We start from the raw sequence: 19,052 nt of genomic DNA, 5'->3' as shown, positions 1-19,052 counted from the left end.
CGCTTTATAAAAGTTATTTTGTTTATTATAATTGTAACGTTAGATAAAAATGACGTTAAAATTATCTTCACAATTTTCATGTTGGAAAGATATACAACTAACTAAGTACTTATTTCGTCTTATAAGATACGCGTTTTATAATTTAGGGTAGCGACATTCATTTTTTGAAAAGCTCATTCAAACGTGCGAAACGCTCGTATAAATTATATTGATTTGCTTACTGAAATGTAGAAGAATTAAAAACTCATTTGACTGATTTAACAAGATACATGTATTCAATTAAGATGATTATAACGTCCAGTTTTTAAAGAAAAATAATTACGATGGCTAAAAAGACGTTAAATACGTGTTTTTTGAGATCTATTGATGAGTTTTAGGGTTCAAGTGATATACTCAATATGTTGAGATACTTTGAAAACTAAAATTTTATTTGAAATGAATTCTAACATTGAAATTACTCTAAAAATTGATATTATATCTGTCAAAACGGGTCGGTTTCCGGTCGGGTCATTTTCGGGTCGGTCATGTTTCGGATTAAGTCGCTTTCGGGTCGGTCGGGTTCGGGTTTTGTCGGGTCGGGTCCCGGGTTCATTTTCGGGTCGGATCAAATTTTCCCAGGTCTATTTATATGTGATTGTGTCTCTTAGAAATCCCTATAAAAAATTAACTTAATTAGCATAACTACTCTAGCTTGCAAGGGAAGTTTTAGACTTTTTTTTTTTAATAATTTAAGTAGAAATATGATACTTTATAACCATAAGTATTTTAGCTTCCTAGTGAAGTTTCAGATTTATAAGCAAAATGTGTTTAATAGAATACTTAATAATCAAATGTATTTTTGCTTCCTAGGAAAGTTTTAGACTTTTTAAAATTTACGTCTAAGGATGCCATGTCGCAAGATATTAAACATTTTTTCAACTTTAATTCTCCAACTGCCACATGGCAAAGTAATTGTTGAATTAGTGTATTATATGATATGCAGAAAAATAATTTGCTCTTTTAAATTGTTGAATTATAATAATTAAAGAAAAACAAATTCAACAACAAATTTTCCAGTCATTTATATGAATCAAACCATAGTTAGCAATCACCAAAATTTTCAAGTTGTTTTTCCCCTTTTTCCAGTCTCTTATTTAATCTTTCTATCCAGCTCACTGTCTTATTTATTTTTTTTTATACTTGTCGTGAAAAGATTGTAACCCTTAGTATTTGTAATTTAGAAATTTAATAACAATAATTTTTTTAATTGAGATGAATCAAATAAAATTTTATTTAGTTTAACTATATTTTAATTTATAAATTAATAATAAAACACAAATTTAGAATGATAAATAAATTGTGACTGTAAAGTAAATTAGACTAGTAGCCAAAATAGAATGGACTATCATTTAATTTTCACCAAATGCCTGTGTATACGATCTTGGTGGTAAATTTAAATACTCAATTGTTCTGATAGAATTGAATTAAAGAGAAAGATAAGAATTTTTAAGAAAGTAGTAATAAATGTAGAGAGAAAAATGAATTGTTTGGTTAAAATTAAAAGAAAGTTAAAATATATAGAATATAAGTTAAAATTAAATGAGATGAATTAAAATGGAAAATACTTCAAATTCAATGGGACGGAGAGAATAGTTTTGATACCATTAATTAATAAAAGCTAAAAAAAAAAAAAAAAAAAAAAAAAGAGAGATGTTACAAATAAATCATTAATTAAAAAAAACTTAAGAATGGTTTCCTATAGTTTCCTCCAAAACTAAATGTGACAAAGACCTTTATACTCTTATGGCAAAAGTGTAAGCAATGTTACATTAATTTTCCAACTGTCTTACTGAATAACATTTACTGATCCAGTAAAGCTTATCCACATGTGACATGCTCAAACCAAACTTAACAATATTGCTAGCCACTTTGTTTCAGCTTTCTAATTAAACATCCTCCATACCCATACTTTCTATATCTTACTGCAACTTTACTATCACCTTTAATTTTATCTGATTTTCAGTAATGGAGGTTGAAACAGTTGCAAATATGGGTTCAGAATCATCAAATAATTCAAATTCCAGCCTAAAAAAAGTGTCATTTTTTGCATTATTTTCAGCAGCTGATAATTTTGACTATTTTTTGATGTTTTTTGGAGCATTGGGAGCTTGTGTTCATGGGGCTGTACTTCCTATCTTCTTTATTCTATTTGGTGGTATGATTGATTCTTTGGGAAAATTATCATCAGATCCTCATAATATGTCTACCCATGTAGCAAAGGTCACCTTTTCTACTTTTAGCTGTTAATTTTTGCTTTTACCTTCCATTTTTAGAAATATTTGTCTTCATTCCCTTTGTTGTCACTTGTCATGTGTAGGGTACTTATAAAATGTTAACAAATAGATATAATACTCTATTTTTTTATTAAACAGTTTGAACAACATATACTCCCGTCAATTCATCATTAATGTTTTATTTGCTTTTTGAATACTATTTATCTTTTACTCTTAATTCGTATTTTTTTACTCCCTTCAATTCTTTTCAATTGTCCCATTTAATTTTGGCACACTATCCAATACACTAATTCAATTCTAAATATCTCTAATTGTGCATAATTAAAAATTATAAAAATTTGATATTAATAAAATTTACATTAAGACGAATCAAACAAGATCCCACATAACTATATTTTGACGTCTACATTAAGAATAAAATACAAATTAAGAGTGATCGATAAATAGTGTCAAAAAACTAAATGGGGCAACTGAAAAGAATTGGAGGGAGTATTAATCTATAAGTTAAAACATAACTATATTTTGATGTCTACATTAAGAATAAAATACAAATTAAGAGTGATCGATAAATAGTGTCAAAAAACTAAATGGGGCAACTGAAAAGAATTGGAGGGAGTATTAATCTATAAGTTAAAACATAACTATATTTTGACTTATTTGATTCATTTCATTGTAAGGATTATTCATATCAATTTTTCATAATTTTTAATTATGCATAATTAGACATATTAAGAATTGAATAAGTACATTGGATAGAATATATAAAGCAAATGAGACATTTGTAGTGAATTGGAGGGAGATAATATTTAACAGCCATATTCTCTCCGGCTAATTTGGTTGATTATTTTTTCAGTATTGAGATTAAAGATTTGAGATTTTGTTATTGCTCGTTGTATTCACAGACTTAAGTATACTACTATAGATGATTCTTCTTTTGTCCTTCTTAATTTGCACTACAGATGATTCTTCTTTTGTCCTTCTTAATTTGCACTTTTTTTCATTTTAGTTTGTTCAATTCATTTTGCACTATTTCTTTTTTTTGCAATGTTCTTACTTTCTCTCTTTAAATCTCATCCACAAGCTTATTTTTACTCTCCATCTTAACTACTCATTTCTATCATCTACTTATTTTTTATCTCATCCTCCAATTAAATTTCACTTACCACTAAATTTCATCCAAAATAAAATTAGTGCATTCTCAATTTTTGCCAAAAATATTACACTTATACGTTGATTATCATTTTTTTATCTTTTAGTTTTCAGTTATTTCAAAATTATATACCAAAAATTAAGAAATCAGAAAAAATAATTTTAACCTTATATTTTTCTATTTTCAAAATATTGCATTCTCAATAAATTTAACTATTCTTTCAATCACTGATTTTGTTTTTTTTTTCATATATACTGTGGACCATAATAGGGTATGAAACTGTAACTATTCATTCTATAGGTTTCCACATTTATTATAAACTCCTAAAGTGAGAACTTATTCGTTATTAAAATTTATATATTGAGTGGAATTCATGGAAAAGATTAAAAACATTTTGTAAAGAGATATTGACTCTGTAAATTAATTTGAAAAAAACAGTTTCCAAGAAACAATTCCATTTGGTATTTGATGTTTGAATATTAAATGTCAATTACAAAGTAAAATAAGGATAAAATTGTAGATTTGCATTTATTCTATTTTTCTTGTAAGGATGTCGCATTATACGTAATTGGAGCTTTGTGGAATTTATAAAATATTGGAGCCCCGTATTTATATGACGGTAAACACTTTCTATCAAATGGAGTAGACAAAAAAAAATCTCTATCAAAACTAAAATAAAATTGTTAAATTTGAATTTGATGGTTTGTTAAATTTTTTTAATCAATTAGAAGAGTAAATAAATCAATTTTGGTAGAATATATTTAAAATATATTCTATACAAAAAACAAATAATTAATGCTAAAAATTTAAGATATTTAACCTCTATTTAAGATTTAGAGTCAGACTTATCTTGTAAATTGAATATATAAAATAGTCTTTTCAACTCAGAGTAAGTTTTTATTTACAAATCATATATGCAACTATTGATCATATAACTAATATATATATATATATATATATATATATATATATATATATATATATATATATATATATATATATATATATATATATATATATATATATATATATATATATATATATATATATATATATATATATATATATATATATATATATATATATATATATATATATATATATATATATATATATATATATATATATCCGTTCAAAAACAAATGGTAATTGCAAGGAAAATTTTTAGTTCCTTCCAAAAGAGAGCCGCCTTTCTCTTGTTTCACCACTCTACCCTTTTGTATCAAAACTTTATTTCTTAGTTAATTTTGGGATTACCTCTTTTTTTATGGCAAGCTCCTTAATTTCAATGTTTTAACAATTTAATTTTTATATTTACAATAAAACCACATCCTCTCTCTATTAGTGATCGAGCTGTTATACCTAAACATGATTATAGGTTCCAAGGTCCTATTGAAGTCGCCTCTAATTGGCTTGGGTTTGATTTTTCGAGATCCAGCGTATTCGGGTCTAGTTCAAAAGTAAATAAATGGGTTTGGGTTTATGGTCTTTAGAACCAACCAAATCAAACCCGCTCTGTATACACATTTAAGACCCAATTTGCTAAACCTATTTCGGACTCACACAACTCATTTTAGACCGGACATATTACACAACCAAAAATCATTTTTAAATTCATTTGAGACTTATTTCTATATTTGTAAAGAGTCAATTTAGACTTCTATAGACACATGGATTATAATGAAAACTTTAAAATATAAAAATATTTAAGTAGGAATAGTTAAATGAAGAATCATTTAGGATCCCTTTAGAACCCTAGACTCACCAGACTTGCCGTGTCTAAGTATGAGATTCGAGTTTGGGTTTGGATCTAGATATGAGTCCACCAAATAAAATTAATGAATCTTAATTCTAAACAGATCTTAAATGATTCTTTAATTAATTTCAACACCTATTTGTATTTTGTCTTATTTTCTATTTATAAATGAATATTCACAGAGGCAGTGATTTCAGGAGTAGAAAAAGAGTAATATCTAACAAAGCTTGGAACCTGTTATTTTGGAGTCTTGTGTTGTCGCCTATCTTTTGCGGGTGTAACACCTCATGTCACCAAATTCTGTTAAAATAGGAGTGATTTTCAGTTAAATGTTGTGGCCTATCACTTTCTAAAGAAATCGTTTTGTATTTGGTTTCCATGTGCAGTATGCATTGTACCTGGTTTACCTGGGATTGGTAACGTTTGTAAGTTCATGGATAGGTATATTCTTCTCTTTTGATATGATACTAATCATATTATTATATACTAGTTTAGAAGCCGTGTTACCCACGAAGTTTATTATACAAATATATACTCCTATGAATAAAATTTTCAATGAATAATGCAAGTAAAAACTCTTGTACAAAAAACGCATGTAAATATTACATACTTTAATAAAATAATTACTTTAGATAACAATATAACTTACTGAAATATTTAATCTAATTTAGCTCGTAAATTTGACTAAAAGATATTTTTGATGTTCTTCTAAAATTCATTTAAATTAAATAAACTAACTATTACCAAATGAATTGAGCTTATTTTGAGTTGTTTAAAACTAATTTATTTGATTTTAATTTTGAACTATTTCAAACATCATTTAATAATTTAAATAAATATATTTTTTCAAAATAATTTTTCACTTACGCATAAAATGTTTCTTTTTTAAAACAAATAATTTCTTATATATTTTTATTTTGGTATAAAGAATTAAAGTAATGAAATATTTTAAACTTATCTTATTTAGTTTAAAATTTATTCAGGAAAATAAATTTGCACACAATTAATTACTCCTTCTGTTCTTTTTTTATCTTCCACTTTGGGTTTTTTACACATATCAAGGAAGATATAATCTTTGGGTTGTAGTGAGTATTATTTTAATTAAATAGTAGTGTGAAGTAATGATTGTATTGGAAGTATGAGGTTGTAGTGGGTATTATTTTAATTAAATAGTAGTGTGAAGTAATGATTGTATTGGAAGTATGAGAGACAAAATAATTATAAATAAAAGAAAATGGGTACATTAAAAGAAAATGAGGTTTTAAGGGGTAAAAGTGGGATAAAATATTTCTAAAAATAGAAAGTATTCTAAAATAGAAGAACTTTTGAAACTATCCGTTATAGTAATGTGGAAGATCAAAAAAGAACGGAGGGAGTATATTCTTACTAAAATACTCCTCCAATTTGACTTAAAATTTATTTAACAAAATAAATTGTCACACAATCAGTTTTAGTCCTATTAAATTAATATATTTGAAAAAATTTAAAAAAATCGCTATGTGCTATTTTTTAATTCTTTTATTAGCATTTATGATTATAATTTATGATATGATAAGCAGACAGATCCAACAAAATACAAAATCGGATTAAAAGATCAATAAAAAATGGGTCAGAGTCGAGTCTAAACGAGCTTTGACCCATCTAGACTATTCAAAATTTTATCCCAATCTGCCCGAACCTGGCACGTTAAAATTTTAACGGACCCTTCCTAATTAACAAGTATAGTATACATGGGTATGTGATTCCTAATAATGCGTTTGTTTTTGCAGGAGTTGCATTATGGATGCAAACAGGGGAAAGGCAAACAGCTCGGCTGCGTTTGCAATATGTAGAGGCTGTTCTTAAAAAGGATATTAACTTTTTCGACACTGTAGCTCAAAATAAAAACTTAGTTTTCCATATTTCTAGTGATGCTATACTAGTACAGGATGCTATTGGTGATAAGGTTTATGTCTTTTCTTTTCTTTCATTCTTTCTACTCGTGCATTGCTCCATTTTTAGTTTCGAATCTTATTCAATATGATAAGATGTTTCTTAAATCATGTGCTTTTTATTTCGGTAAAGTTTAGGTATTAGGATAAGGAAATGGGTGTCATTTCTCGATATACTTAGATTTTTCTTTAATATAGAATGATAACTAATAAGAGTCAGATAGATCGTAAATTATGTGATCTTTTTATCCATATAAATGTTTAAACACTTGCAATCATGAATTGTTGAGAATAAACTCTTTATTATCACAATGATAATGATAAGGTTGCATATATTTAATCACGCCAAAATCTACGTAGAAGGATCATTTTTGTATCATTGTGGATCTAAAATGTTGTTGCTATTAATAATACTTTTATAATGTAAATACAAATTACAAACAACAAATTTGTATCCCTTTGTGTATGGCAATGGAAATCCTTTTTGTGTGCTCACCGAGTTGTAGATAACTTTGAAAAATAGTTTGTAACAATATATGTCACTCGGAAAACAAGTTGTAGGTGTATGGGAACTTTTCTGTTGTGATATTTCTCCCACAATGATACTAGGGAATATTAATGAAATTCACATGAAATAGAAACAAGTGCATTATAAAACTTAGTACAAAGTGCATAGAAGGAAACTATTATGTGCTTTGTAGATTATGAAAACAAAAAATAAACAAAGAGTTTATAACTCTCTTTGAATATTCAAGTAAAAGAGAGAAAGACAAAAATATAAGTATTCTTGTGAATTATGATTGTTATATTTCCCTAGATGCAACTCCATCTATTTATAATATAGATTGCATGTCTTCATACCTCCATCTCAATCATATAATTGATATATAATCAGTTTTAGTGAATGAATACAAGCTTTACATAACCACAATAATCCGATAAAACAATCAGAAATACAAGCAGACGCGAACAGACATATTTGCTCAACCTAACAGATCCGTTCAATTTGCTCGACCTGGTCTGTATCCGCTCGACTTGGACGACCAATGCTCGAGCAAAAGTCTTCTCTTTTCTTTTAAGTTAAGTACTTGCTTTTGTATGTTTAAAGGACTTTGGACCTTAGGTTTTAATACTTATATGTTCCACTAATTTATATAGTACGTGGTATATATATCCTATTATACTCCTATACTAACTGTATCACTAATGCATTACCCCTAATTTCCTGCAAGAAACTATATATTGTACCTGACTACCTGTGTATCTTGCAGATAGGACATAGCTTGCGCTACCTTTCACAATTCGTTGTGGGGTTTCTACTAGGCTTCATTACGGTTTGGAAGCTTTCCCTAGTTACCTTGGCTATTGTTCCTTTGATTGCAGTTGCTGGTGGATTTTATACTGTAATCCTCTCAACTTTATCACAAAAAGTTGAAGCTGCTTATTCTGAATCTGGCAAAATTGCTGAAGAGGTTATTTCTGGATCTGTTAAAGTTTTAATGTATCAAATGATCATGTTTTGGTTCTTATAAACACATTTTTGATTCTTATGTATTAGGTAATCTCACAAGTTCGTACAGTATATTCGTATGTGGGGGAGAGTAGAGCTGTGGAAAGATATACTAGATCACTTGAGAAAGTAGTAAAATTTGGAAAAAGAAGTGGCATTGCAAAAGGTTTAGGCATTGGTTTCACTTATGCACTTTTGTTAAGTTCATGGGCTTTTCTTCTTTGGTATGCCAGTATACTTATCAGGCACAATGAAACTAATGGAGGGAAAGCGTTTACTACCATTCTCAACGTCATCTTCAGCGGATTGTAAGTCTTTCTTCATCAAGGCATTGGTGCAAGCTAGTTATTATCGGGGTGTTTAGCAATTGGTTGTTTGTTGTTGGTTAATTCAGCTGGCTTGCTTGAATCTTGACTAGCTATTAGTAGTTGCTGCTTTTGTTACTTGTTAAATTTGTAGTATAAGTTTGTTGTTAATTGAGATGTTTGCTAAAATTAGTTATTAGTGGTTGTCTGTTGTTTCTTGAAGAAAAAACGAGTCAAAAAGTCAAAAGTCAAGCATTTTCAGTTGAATAAGAGCCATGTGCTCAACAAGTTCTATCGTTTTTTTACCAATAAACAAGTCAAAGGTCAACCAACAAACTGCCCAAAAAGTTGATTATCAATCAAGGCAACGTCTAATGGATATTTGGGTTTTGCAGTGGACTAGGCCAAGCGGCACCAAGTCTTGCTGCAGTAGCTAAAGGTCGGGCTGCTGTTGGAAATATAATTAGCATGATTAAAACCAATAATGATTCTTCGAAAAGGTTAGATTCTGGAATAACGTTACCAAAGATTACTGGAGAAATTGAGTTCCGCGAAGTCTCCTTTGCTTACCCTTCACGGACTAATATGATCTTTGAAGGTCTGAGCTTCTATATTTCTTCTGGAAAGAGTTTTGCTGTCGTAGGCCCTAGTGGCTCGGGGAAAAGCACGATTATTTCCTTGGTTCAACGCTTCTATGACCCTTCCTCCGGTACTGGCTTACTAGACTAATCATTTATATGTAATTATTCAAGATTTGAGCATAATGCTTCTTAAACTAATAGTATATGTGCCAATTAATACACAGGAAGCATATTCCTTGACGGGAATGATTTACGCAACTTACAATTAAAATGGTTTCGACAGCAAATGGGATTAGTTAATCAAGAGCCAGTCTTATTCGCGACAACCATAGCAGAGAACATTCGATACGGCAGAGAAGATGCAGGTATACAGCAAGTTGTGGAAGCTGCTAAAGTTGCAAATGCACATTCTTTCATTCAATTATTACCTGATGGTTACCATACCCAGGTGAAATCTTCTTCAGCTTACCATTACGATTTTTCATTTCTACTCGTTTGATTTTGCTGCTGGAAATTTAATAAGTATGTTTCGGGTTTTCAGGTTGGAGAAGGCGGAACTCAACTTTCTGGCGGACAAAAACAGCGCATTGCCATTGCGAGAGCTATGATACGAAATCCTAAGATATTACTCCTGGATGAAGCCACTAGTGCTCTTGACTCTGAGTCAGAGATTTTAGTTCAGAAAGCATTAGACGAGATTACGTCCGACAGAACAACCATCGTTGTTGCACATCGAATGTCCACTGTCCGACATGTTGATCAAATTATTGTTCTCAATAATGGAAGAGTTGTTGAATCAGGAACTCATGCACAGTTGATAGAAAAAGAAGGAGAGTATGCAACATTAATTAAACTACAAGGAACAGAATATGAACCTGATAAAACAGCAAAAAGCTATGAGAAAACTTCACAAATCTCGAGCTTTTCTGCACACTCCAATAATGTTCCCTCCTTCAAAGGCTTGAGATCATATTCTACTCGAGATAATCAATTATGTGATGATCGCAGTACAGATGCAACAAATGAAAATCATCCTAAGGCCTCCTTGAGAGAACTGATATTGCTCAATGCAGTAGAGCTTCCCTATACTATTCTTGGGTCTGTTGGGGCTGCTTTGGTTGGAATACAACCTCCTTTGTTCTCTTTTGGGATCTCATATATGTTAACAGCCTTCTATTCTAACGATGTTCCTAGGATCAAGCATGAGGTTCGCTTAGCTGCATTCGTTTTCCTCGGGATTGCTCTTATTACAATTCCTATATATCTGTTGCAGCACTTCTTCTATTCCTTGATGGGAGAACGAGTTACCACTCGCATACGCCTAATGATGTTTTCAGGTACCAAATTGTTTCTAAAATTGATGTTGTTTTGTCATACGATTTATTCATGTTATTGATTTTGTTGTCTTAACTTCGTGAAAGCTATGCTGTCCAATGAAATCGGATGGTTCGATCAAGAAGAGAATAGCGTTGGCTCATTGACATCAAAGCTTGCAGCAGATGCAACATTTGTTCGGACAACTCTTGTTGATCGTCTATCAACAATTGTGCAGAATACGTCCCTTCTTGCTGCAGCATTTATCTTGTCTTTTAGTTTAAGCTGGCGCATATCGGTTGTTACTCTTGCCATGTTTCCCGTGCTAATTGCTGGTTCTCTAGCTGAGGTTAGCAATGCTAGTTTCCTCTATTCACCGAACAATCGAGTTGCTATTTGTTACTCCTTAACATATATTTCGTCTTTTGTTTTGAACTTGGACAGCAACTATTTCTCAAGGGTTTTGGAGGGGACTACAATAGTGCATACTATAAGGCCAATGCTCTGGCACGTGAAGCGATCTCAAACATTAGAACAGTTACAGCATTTGGAATTGAAGAACAGATCTCAAAGCAGTTTTCAGCACACCTAGACTTGCCAAATAAACAAGCGTTTCTACGAGGCCACATATCAGGGTTCGCGTATGGCATATTATTACTTTTTACGTTCAGTTTGTATGGATTGACCCTTTGGTATGGTTCTGTTCTGATCAAGCACGGGGATGGTACATTCGGTGATATTATTAAGTCTTTCATGATCTTAATCGCATCGGCCTTTTCAATAGCAGAAGCTCTTTCTCTGACACCTGAGATTGTGAAAGGATCCGATGCACTAGGATCCATATTTAGCATTCTAAAAAGGAAAACAACAATTGACTCTGATGATCCGAAATCAACAGCATTAACAAATGTTAAAGGAGATATCGAGTTCAGAAATATATACTTCAGCTACCCATCAAGACGTGAAATAATTGTTCTCAATGATTTAAGCCTCAAGGTACCGACAGGAAGGAGCCTAGCTGTAGTAGGCCAGAGTGGATCAGGGAAAAGCACGCTGATTGCCCTCGTTATGAGGTTTTACGATCCATCGTCTGGCACGGTTTTGATTGATGGGGTCGACATTAGAAGTCTGAATCTGAAAACTCTCAGACAAAACATAGGACTAGTACAGCAAGAGCCAGCATTATTCTCTACCACAATATATGAAAACATACGGTATGGAAATGAGAGAGCAACTGAAATTGAAATAATGAAGGCAGCTAAAGCAGCAAATGCACATGGGTTTATAAGCCGACTGTCAGATGGATATGACACTCGAGTGGGCGAAAAGGGGTCTCAATTATCTGGAGGCCAGAAGCAAAGAGTAGCCATTGCTAGAGCTATATTGAAAAATCCTTCTATCCTGCTTTTAGACGAAGCGACCAGTGCACTTGATACTTCATCAGAAAAGCTCGTTCAAGAAGCCCTCGACAAACTAATGCATAGTAGGACAACCATAATCGTAGCACACAGGCTATCAACTATACGCGGTGCAGATAGTATTGCAGTCATGAACCAAGGAAAAGTCTGTGAGATGGGAAGCCATGAAGGGCTTATCCGTACCTATGGGAGTATATATGCTCAATTAGTAAATTTACAACAGGAAAAAAGTCAATTGATGTCTTGAACATTTACGTTATACAAAATGATATCTTCCACACATTTTTTGAGAAACATTATCTTAGGATCCCCTCTAGCAAAATTACATTCTATAGTGGTTGTTTTTCTTTTAAAATCAATTTGTATAATAAATGAAATTCAATAAATAATCTTCAAACTTTAATATTGAGTTTGATTGTTTGAGATTATTAGTAGTTACATACAATAACAAAAACAATGCGTGAGCGTTAAGCCCGAAAGATTGGTATCGCCCAGATTTCTTCTCAATTCATCTTCAGTCTTCCTCGTCCTCTTTTGAGAGTCCCGAGCTCCAACTTTTCATCTTCTTTACCGATTCACTAACACTCCACCTTTATACATGTCCAAACTATCTTAAATGATTATCTTCCATCTTTTCCTCAATATTTGCAACTCCTAAACCCTTTCTTACATCTTTATTTTGAGTTTTATCTATCATTGCATGTATGCTCACTAATCCATCGAATCATTCTTGTTTTTGCTACTCATGTTTCTACTATGATTCTTTCGTAAAGTCCAACATTCTAATCTGTATAGTAGCGTCTGTCTAATAATTATTTGATGAAACTTGCCCTTTAACTTTAAGGAACACGAACACTGCGATCACATAATATTTCAGGAATCGCTCTCCATATTTGCCACTTACCCTTAATTCTAGGGGTCACATCTTGTTGGATGTCCCCACTACTCTGAAAATGGGTCCAAGGTATTCAAAGCATCCACATAGAGCAATTTCTTTTGCTTTTAGCTTTATCATGTCTCTCGTTACCTCATTTGTGTTAATGTTAAACACCATGTACTCTGCGTTGCTCTAGCTGACACATTGACTCCAACTCTTGTATTCACCATTCTAACATAGCAATTATCCTCTCTCTAGTCTCATCTACCAAAATAATGTTATCAGCAAACAACATGCACCAAAGAATGTCTCCTTGTATCGATCGAGTTATTTCATATAGAACCACTACATAAGGAAAAGGGATTTAGGGTCGAGCCTTCACTAGTGGAAAAAACATTACATGTTGCGTTTTTTAGGAGCTTTATGATTTATACTTTATCCAAGGAATTTTTCAAAACTCTACAGAGCTTCATGCAAGTTAAAAACAAACTTTGGAAGTTTTTCACCAAAATACTTCCTCGTGATTCTTTGGCTCCATGAGAGAAACAATAGCATAAGAGGCACAATAACTTTTAGAATGAGTTTAATCACCATTTTTTGGATTTGTAATGATGTTGTACAAAGGGTACGAAGATGCACATTTGAACTTTTTATGCATCACCTGAAAACTAAAATGAAACAGAATGTATGGTAGAGAACAATGGTGTTTTTCTCTTATTTCTGAATAATGAAACAAGTACACAGCCTTCTCGTTTAATACATACAATGTTGCTATATTTACATGCTGTAATGTAGGCTAAGATAAAGCTAATTATTCTAATTGATATATAAACATAGACAAAATATTCTAATTGCTATATTAAGGATATAAAATATCTTGTTATTTCCTACACTCCCCCTCAAGTTGAATCGTAGGGTCACCTATATCAACTTGCTTAATGCCTTTAAAAAAGGTTTACTAGAGACAACCTTTGTCAATATATCTGCCTGTTGATCTTCAGAGTGAACAAAAGGTAGACAAACAATACCTTTCTCTAGTTTCTCTTTTATAAAGTGTCTGTTAACCTCAACATGTTTTCTTCGATCATGTTGAACGGGGTTTTTTGAGATACTAATTGCAGCCTTGTTATCACAAATAAGTTTACAAGTTTATTTTGGTGGAAACCTTAACATATTCCTCGGAAAATACCACGAAACTCTGCTTCTGCCCTTGAGAGAGCAATAACTTTTTGTTTCTTACTCCTCCAGGTGACAAGATTACCTCCAACTAGAGTAAAGTAACCTACAGTTGACTATCGACCATTAGGATTACCTACCCAATCCGCATCTGTATATCTTTCTATTTCCAAGTTAGCCCCTCTTTGAAACAAAATTCCTACTCCAACTGTCCCTTTTAAGTACCTAACAATACGAAGAGCAACATTCATATGGTCCTCTTGTGGTTTATGCATAAACTGACTTATGACTCCAACTGCGTACGCAATATCTGGTCTAGTATGGGAAAGTAGATGAGTTTACCAACTAGTCTTTGATATTGTTCTTTATTTTCCGGTTTATCTTCTTCATTCATCTGGAGGCCATGATTTACAACTATTGGAGTATCTACTGGCTTGTAGTCAATCATCCCAATTTCAGCTAACAAATCAAGCACATATTTCCTCTGCGAAATAAATATCCCGTCCTTGGATATTAGAACTTCAATTCCTAGAAAGTATTTCAGTATTCCCAAATCTTTCATCTCAAACTCCTTAAATAGTCTAGCTTTTAAATTCTTCATTTCCTCAGTATCACTCCCAGTAATTATCATATCATCCACATATATAATCCGTCTTTTTCAGTGCCACGCCCAATTATCCGTCCCGTCTAAATATCCTGAATAAGAAAAAAAGTAGGATACATCAGTACAACACAATTAAGTTCTTTTGTCAATTGAATGATAGATAACAGTTTATGAGATAAATCAGGAACATATAAACAGTCAGATATTTTCAAATCAGGAGAAAATTCAATACACCCTATCCCATGAACCGAGGATAATCTCCATTGGCAGTTTGAATATTAGATTTTAGCGATTTTAAAGGAGTGTTGAAATCCCGTGGATCATATGACATAGTGTCAGTAGCTCCACTGTAAAAAATCCAAGTTATAGTTTTTGGTTGTTTTTTGGTGTTATGTCCTGTTTGGAGGGATGTTGGTTGATTTTGGCTAAGCCCAATAAAAGGAGTGGGCCAGTTGGATTTAATGGAGTGAGGTGGGTTTATATTTGTGTGGGTTAGGTTTAGGATTTATTATAAATACCCCCCACCCCTTTTATTTTAGGAAAGTTAAAAAAAATTCCTTTTCTTGTAACATTTCCATGGCAGCATGTCCCAAGATTTGGATCGTCTTCTTCCTTTGTTCTAGTTACATACGGTTGTCCCATGGATGATTCTTCATCTTTTTTTACCTTTCCTCTTTTCATGACTCATGGGAAACCCAATTTCAGACCTTCCTCTTTTTTCCTCTTCACGGTAAGTGTCACGGTAAGTTTCGGCCAGCATAGTTTTTGTCTTGTAGCTTTTCTTCTTCCTTTCAGACCACCATTCTGGGTACCCAATGATTTTAAAACAACCTTCCTTAGTATGCCTTGATCCTCCATAGTGTTCACATTTAAAATGGGCTCTATCATCCTCTCGCCGGTTTCTTTACCGGTTTTGTGAGAGAAAACCGACCCTTAATCCTAAGGAGGGTTCCTCCAATGATGGAATCTTCCCGTTCATGATGGTTCTTCGAGCAATTTCTCTTCTAATGGTAGAGTAGGCTACCTCCGCCGTGGATAATGGCGTTTGATTCAGCAGATCTCGCCTCTCTTTATCCAAAGAGTTGTCAATGCCAGCTAAAAATTAGTATAATTTGTCCCTTTGTGAGATTTCATTATATTTGGTTATGTCCTCTGGACATTTCATAGGATTAGGAACTCTTCTGTCAATTTCTTTCCATATGGTGATTAATTTGCTATAGAAAGCTTCAACAGTTTCTTTCCCTTGTTTTAATGTATTTGCTTCGACCGTGAGATCAAAAATTTGCAAGCCATCTTGTCCGCTGCTGTACGTGGTTCCCTCCATAGTTCATATGTCGTTGGATAATCCAAATACTAATTAACCAAATCGGCGTCAATGTTTTCTATAATCCATGAGAAAACTGACGCGTCTCGTTAGACCCAACTTGTGCATTCTGGGTCGTTTGTGGCTGGAGGTGGGGCAATGATATGGTTGAGCCTCCCTCTTCCACTAATGGCTAGGTGCATGAGATGAGACCATTTGGAATAATTTTGTGTTATTTAATTTTTTGGCTGGATGAATATTGGAGCTTGTGGTTTCAGTAACTGGTTTGTTGGTGTTTAATTGCTGAAGCAATTGCAACAGTTGGTTCATAGTCATCGATAATTCGATTTTTGAGAAATTGTTTCTGGATCAGTTTCTCCATTATAGGTAAGGTAAAAAGGTAGATGATGAAGCAAAGTGAACTGATTTCACAGAAATCGTTCCCGCTCTGATACCATGAAAACTAAAATGAAACAGAATATATGGTAGAGAACAATTGTGTTTTTCTCTTATTTCTGAATAATGAAACAAGTACATAGCCTTTTGGTTTAATACATACAATGTTTCTATATTTACATGTTGTAATTTAGGCTAAGATAAAGCTAATTATTCTAATTGATATATAAACATATACACAATATTCTAATTGCTATATTAAGGATATAAAATATCTTGTTATTTCCTACATCACCTAAGAAGATGTATTTGGTTTCTGGCGTATAGTTTCAAGGCCTTGAGAGTTGTTCTGAGAATTTGCTACACTGCTACATTCCATTCTTGTTCTTTAAGCTCAACTTCCTTATTTTTATAGTCAGGGCCTTGAGAACCTTTTGTATGTGCCTTAGTCTTCAGATTCTCATGGTCAAGGTCTTGAATTTCTTCCTACATGTTATGTTCATTCTCGTTTGTTGTTTCATCTTCACCACCATAATCATCATTGTTCAAATTGAAGTCTTGAAAATCTTCACTTAATATTCCATTATCTTTTTCATTAAACATAAAGTAAATGCTTTTTTCAACAACTTTGTTATTCAAGTTACAAACACAATAAGCTTTATTATCAAGAGCATAAATAAGAATGTTTTCTCAACAAATTTGAACACAAATAACATAAATGCTTTGCTCAACAATTTGTCATTATGAGCATCAAATTTGCCAAGGTCGTTAGTTGTAACATTGTTATGAATAAAGCAAGCACATCTATAAGGTTTAAGATACGAAATATTAGGATTTCTCCCTTTGAATAATTCATAGGCAAACTTTTTTTGAAATAGGTCTTATAAGACCTCTATTCAAAACATAATTAGTAGTATTAACGGTTACTGCCCAAAATGTCTTTTTTTAAATAGGTCTTATAAGATATCTAATTAAAACAGAATGCTTTTTTGCTTGCAAAGGGTCATAATGAAGAAATAAATAATACGAAAATTAGGTTTTGAATACTGTTTCTATTACTTTGATAAGAGGATTACAATTGATTATATACAAGGTCCTAGGGTACTAAGAAACGCAACAAAACAAATCATGGACAAATATAATATTTTACCCCTAATAATAATCTTCACTTTCCTACAATAATAATATTCTCTTTCTTACACTCCCCCTCAAGTTAGTATACTATCTCCAATGCCTAACGTGCACAAAGTATCTCCAAATGCTTCAGTTGTGACTGCCTTTGTGAGAATATCAGTGAGTTGGTCTTTGGATCGTACAAAAGGAAGGTTGATGACGTGTTTCTCAAGTTTCACTTTTATGAAATGTCTCTCAATATCCACATGCTTCGTTCGATCATGTTAAACAGGATTACCTGAGATGCTAATGGCTGTCGGGTTATCACAAAAAGATTTTCAAGCTTCTTTCTGTAGAAAATGTAACTCACATTAGAGTTTCCTGAGCCAAAGAATTTTTGTTATTCCTTTGGCTATCCCTTTGAACTCTACCTCAACACTAGATGGGGATAGTACTTTCTTTTTCTTGCTTCTCCAAGTAAACAAATTCGAACCTACTAGGGCAAAGTACCAAGAGGTAGATTTTCTACTGTCCCGATCTCCCGCCCAATTTGCATCTTTGTAAGCCATGAGTTCAAGATATCCATTCTTCACAAAAAGAACGCCTAGGCTATTAGTGCCTTTTAGGTAACTTAGAATCCTCACAATTGCCTCCATATGTTGCACTTATGGGAGATGCATGAATCCACTGACTACGCCAACATCATATGAGATATCAGGTCTAGTATGGAATAGGTGGACAACTTTTCCCACCAATTTCTCTAATATTGTTGTTTATCGGCTAACTCTCCATTTTGCAATGTCTAGAGCCCATGGTTGGCTATAACTAGTATCAACTGGTTTACAATCAAGCATCTGTGTTTCAACCAAGAGATCAAAAATATATTTATTTTGATTGATGAAGATTCCCCGTTTCGACCTTAGAACTTTAATGCCAAGAAAATACTTTAGGTTTCCTGAGTCTTTCATTTCAAACTCCATGAATAACTTCTTCTTAAGGTTACTAATTTTTTCTTCATTGTTCCCAGTGATGACCATATCGTCAACATAGATAATTAAGCAAGTAATCTGACCTTTCTTAAAGAACAATGTGTGATCATAGTTAATTTTCTCATACCCGAACTTCTTCATTCTTGTAGTGAACCAAACCATGCCCGTGGGTATTGTTTCAAGCCATACAATGCCTTCTTGAGTCTACACCCTTCTTTGGATATATATAACCATCTAAGAACCCAGGCGGTGCTTTCATATAGACTTCCTCTTCAATTTCATCATGGAGGAAGGCATTTTTTATATCGAACTGGTACAATGGCCAATCTTTGTCTGCGGCTACTGAGAACAAAACT

At 32.4% G+C, this 19,052-nt stretch overlaps 1 protein-coding gene across 1 annotated transcript; it reads left to right on the top strand.

Annotated features, from left to right (window-relative positions):
- The first annotated feature begins 1,836 nt into the window (after positions 1 to 1,836).
- LOC130797516 (ABC transporter B family member 13-like) lies at positions 1,837 to 12,707 on the top strand. Its single transcript, XM_057660121.1, has 10 exons — positions 1,837 to 2,259; positions 5,566 to 5,620; positions 6,949 to 7,124; positions 8,382 to 8,582; positions 8,669 to 8,928; positions 9,321 to 9,634; positions 9,731 to 9,954; positions 10,048 to 10,843; positions 10,928 to 11,169; positions 11,265 to 12,707. Exons 1-10 carry the CDS (start codon positions 2,005 to 2,007, stop codon positions 12,483 to 12,485), a joined length of 3,744 nt encoding a protein of 1,247 aa, XP_057516104.1. The 5' UTR covers positions 1,837 to 2,004; the 3' UTR covers positions 12,486 to 12,707.
- Positions 12,708 to 19,052: the final 6,345 nt, after the last annotated feature.

This window comes from Amaranthus tricolor, chromosome 13 (assembly GCF_026212465.1).
Source record: "Amaranthus tricolor cultivar Red isolate AtriRed21 chromosome 13, ASM2621246v1, whole genome shotgun sequence".
In the NCBI taxonomy this organism is placed as follows: Eukaryota; Viridiplantae; Streptophyta; class Magnoliopsida; order Caryophyllales; family Amaranthaceae; genus Amaranthus; species Amaranthus tricolor.
This window is presented reverse-complemented; position numbering and strand designations above follow the sequence as displayed.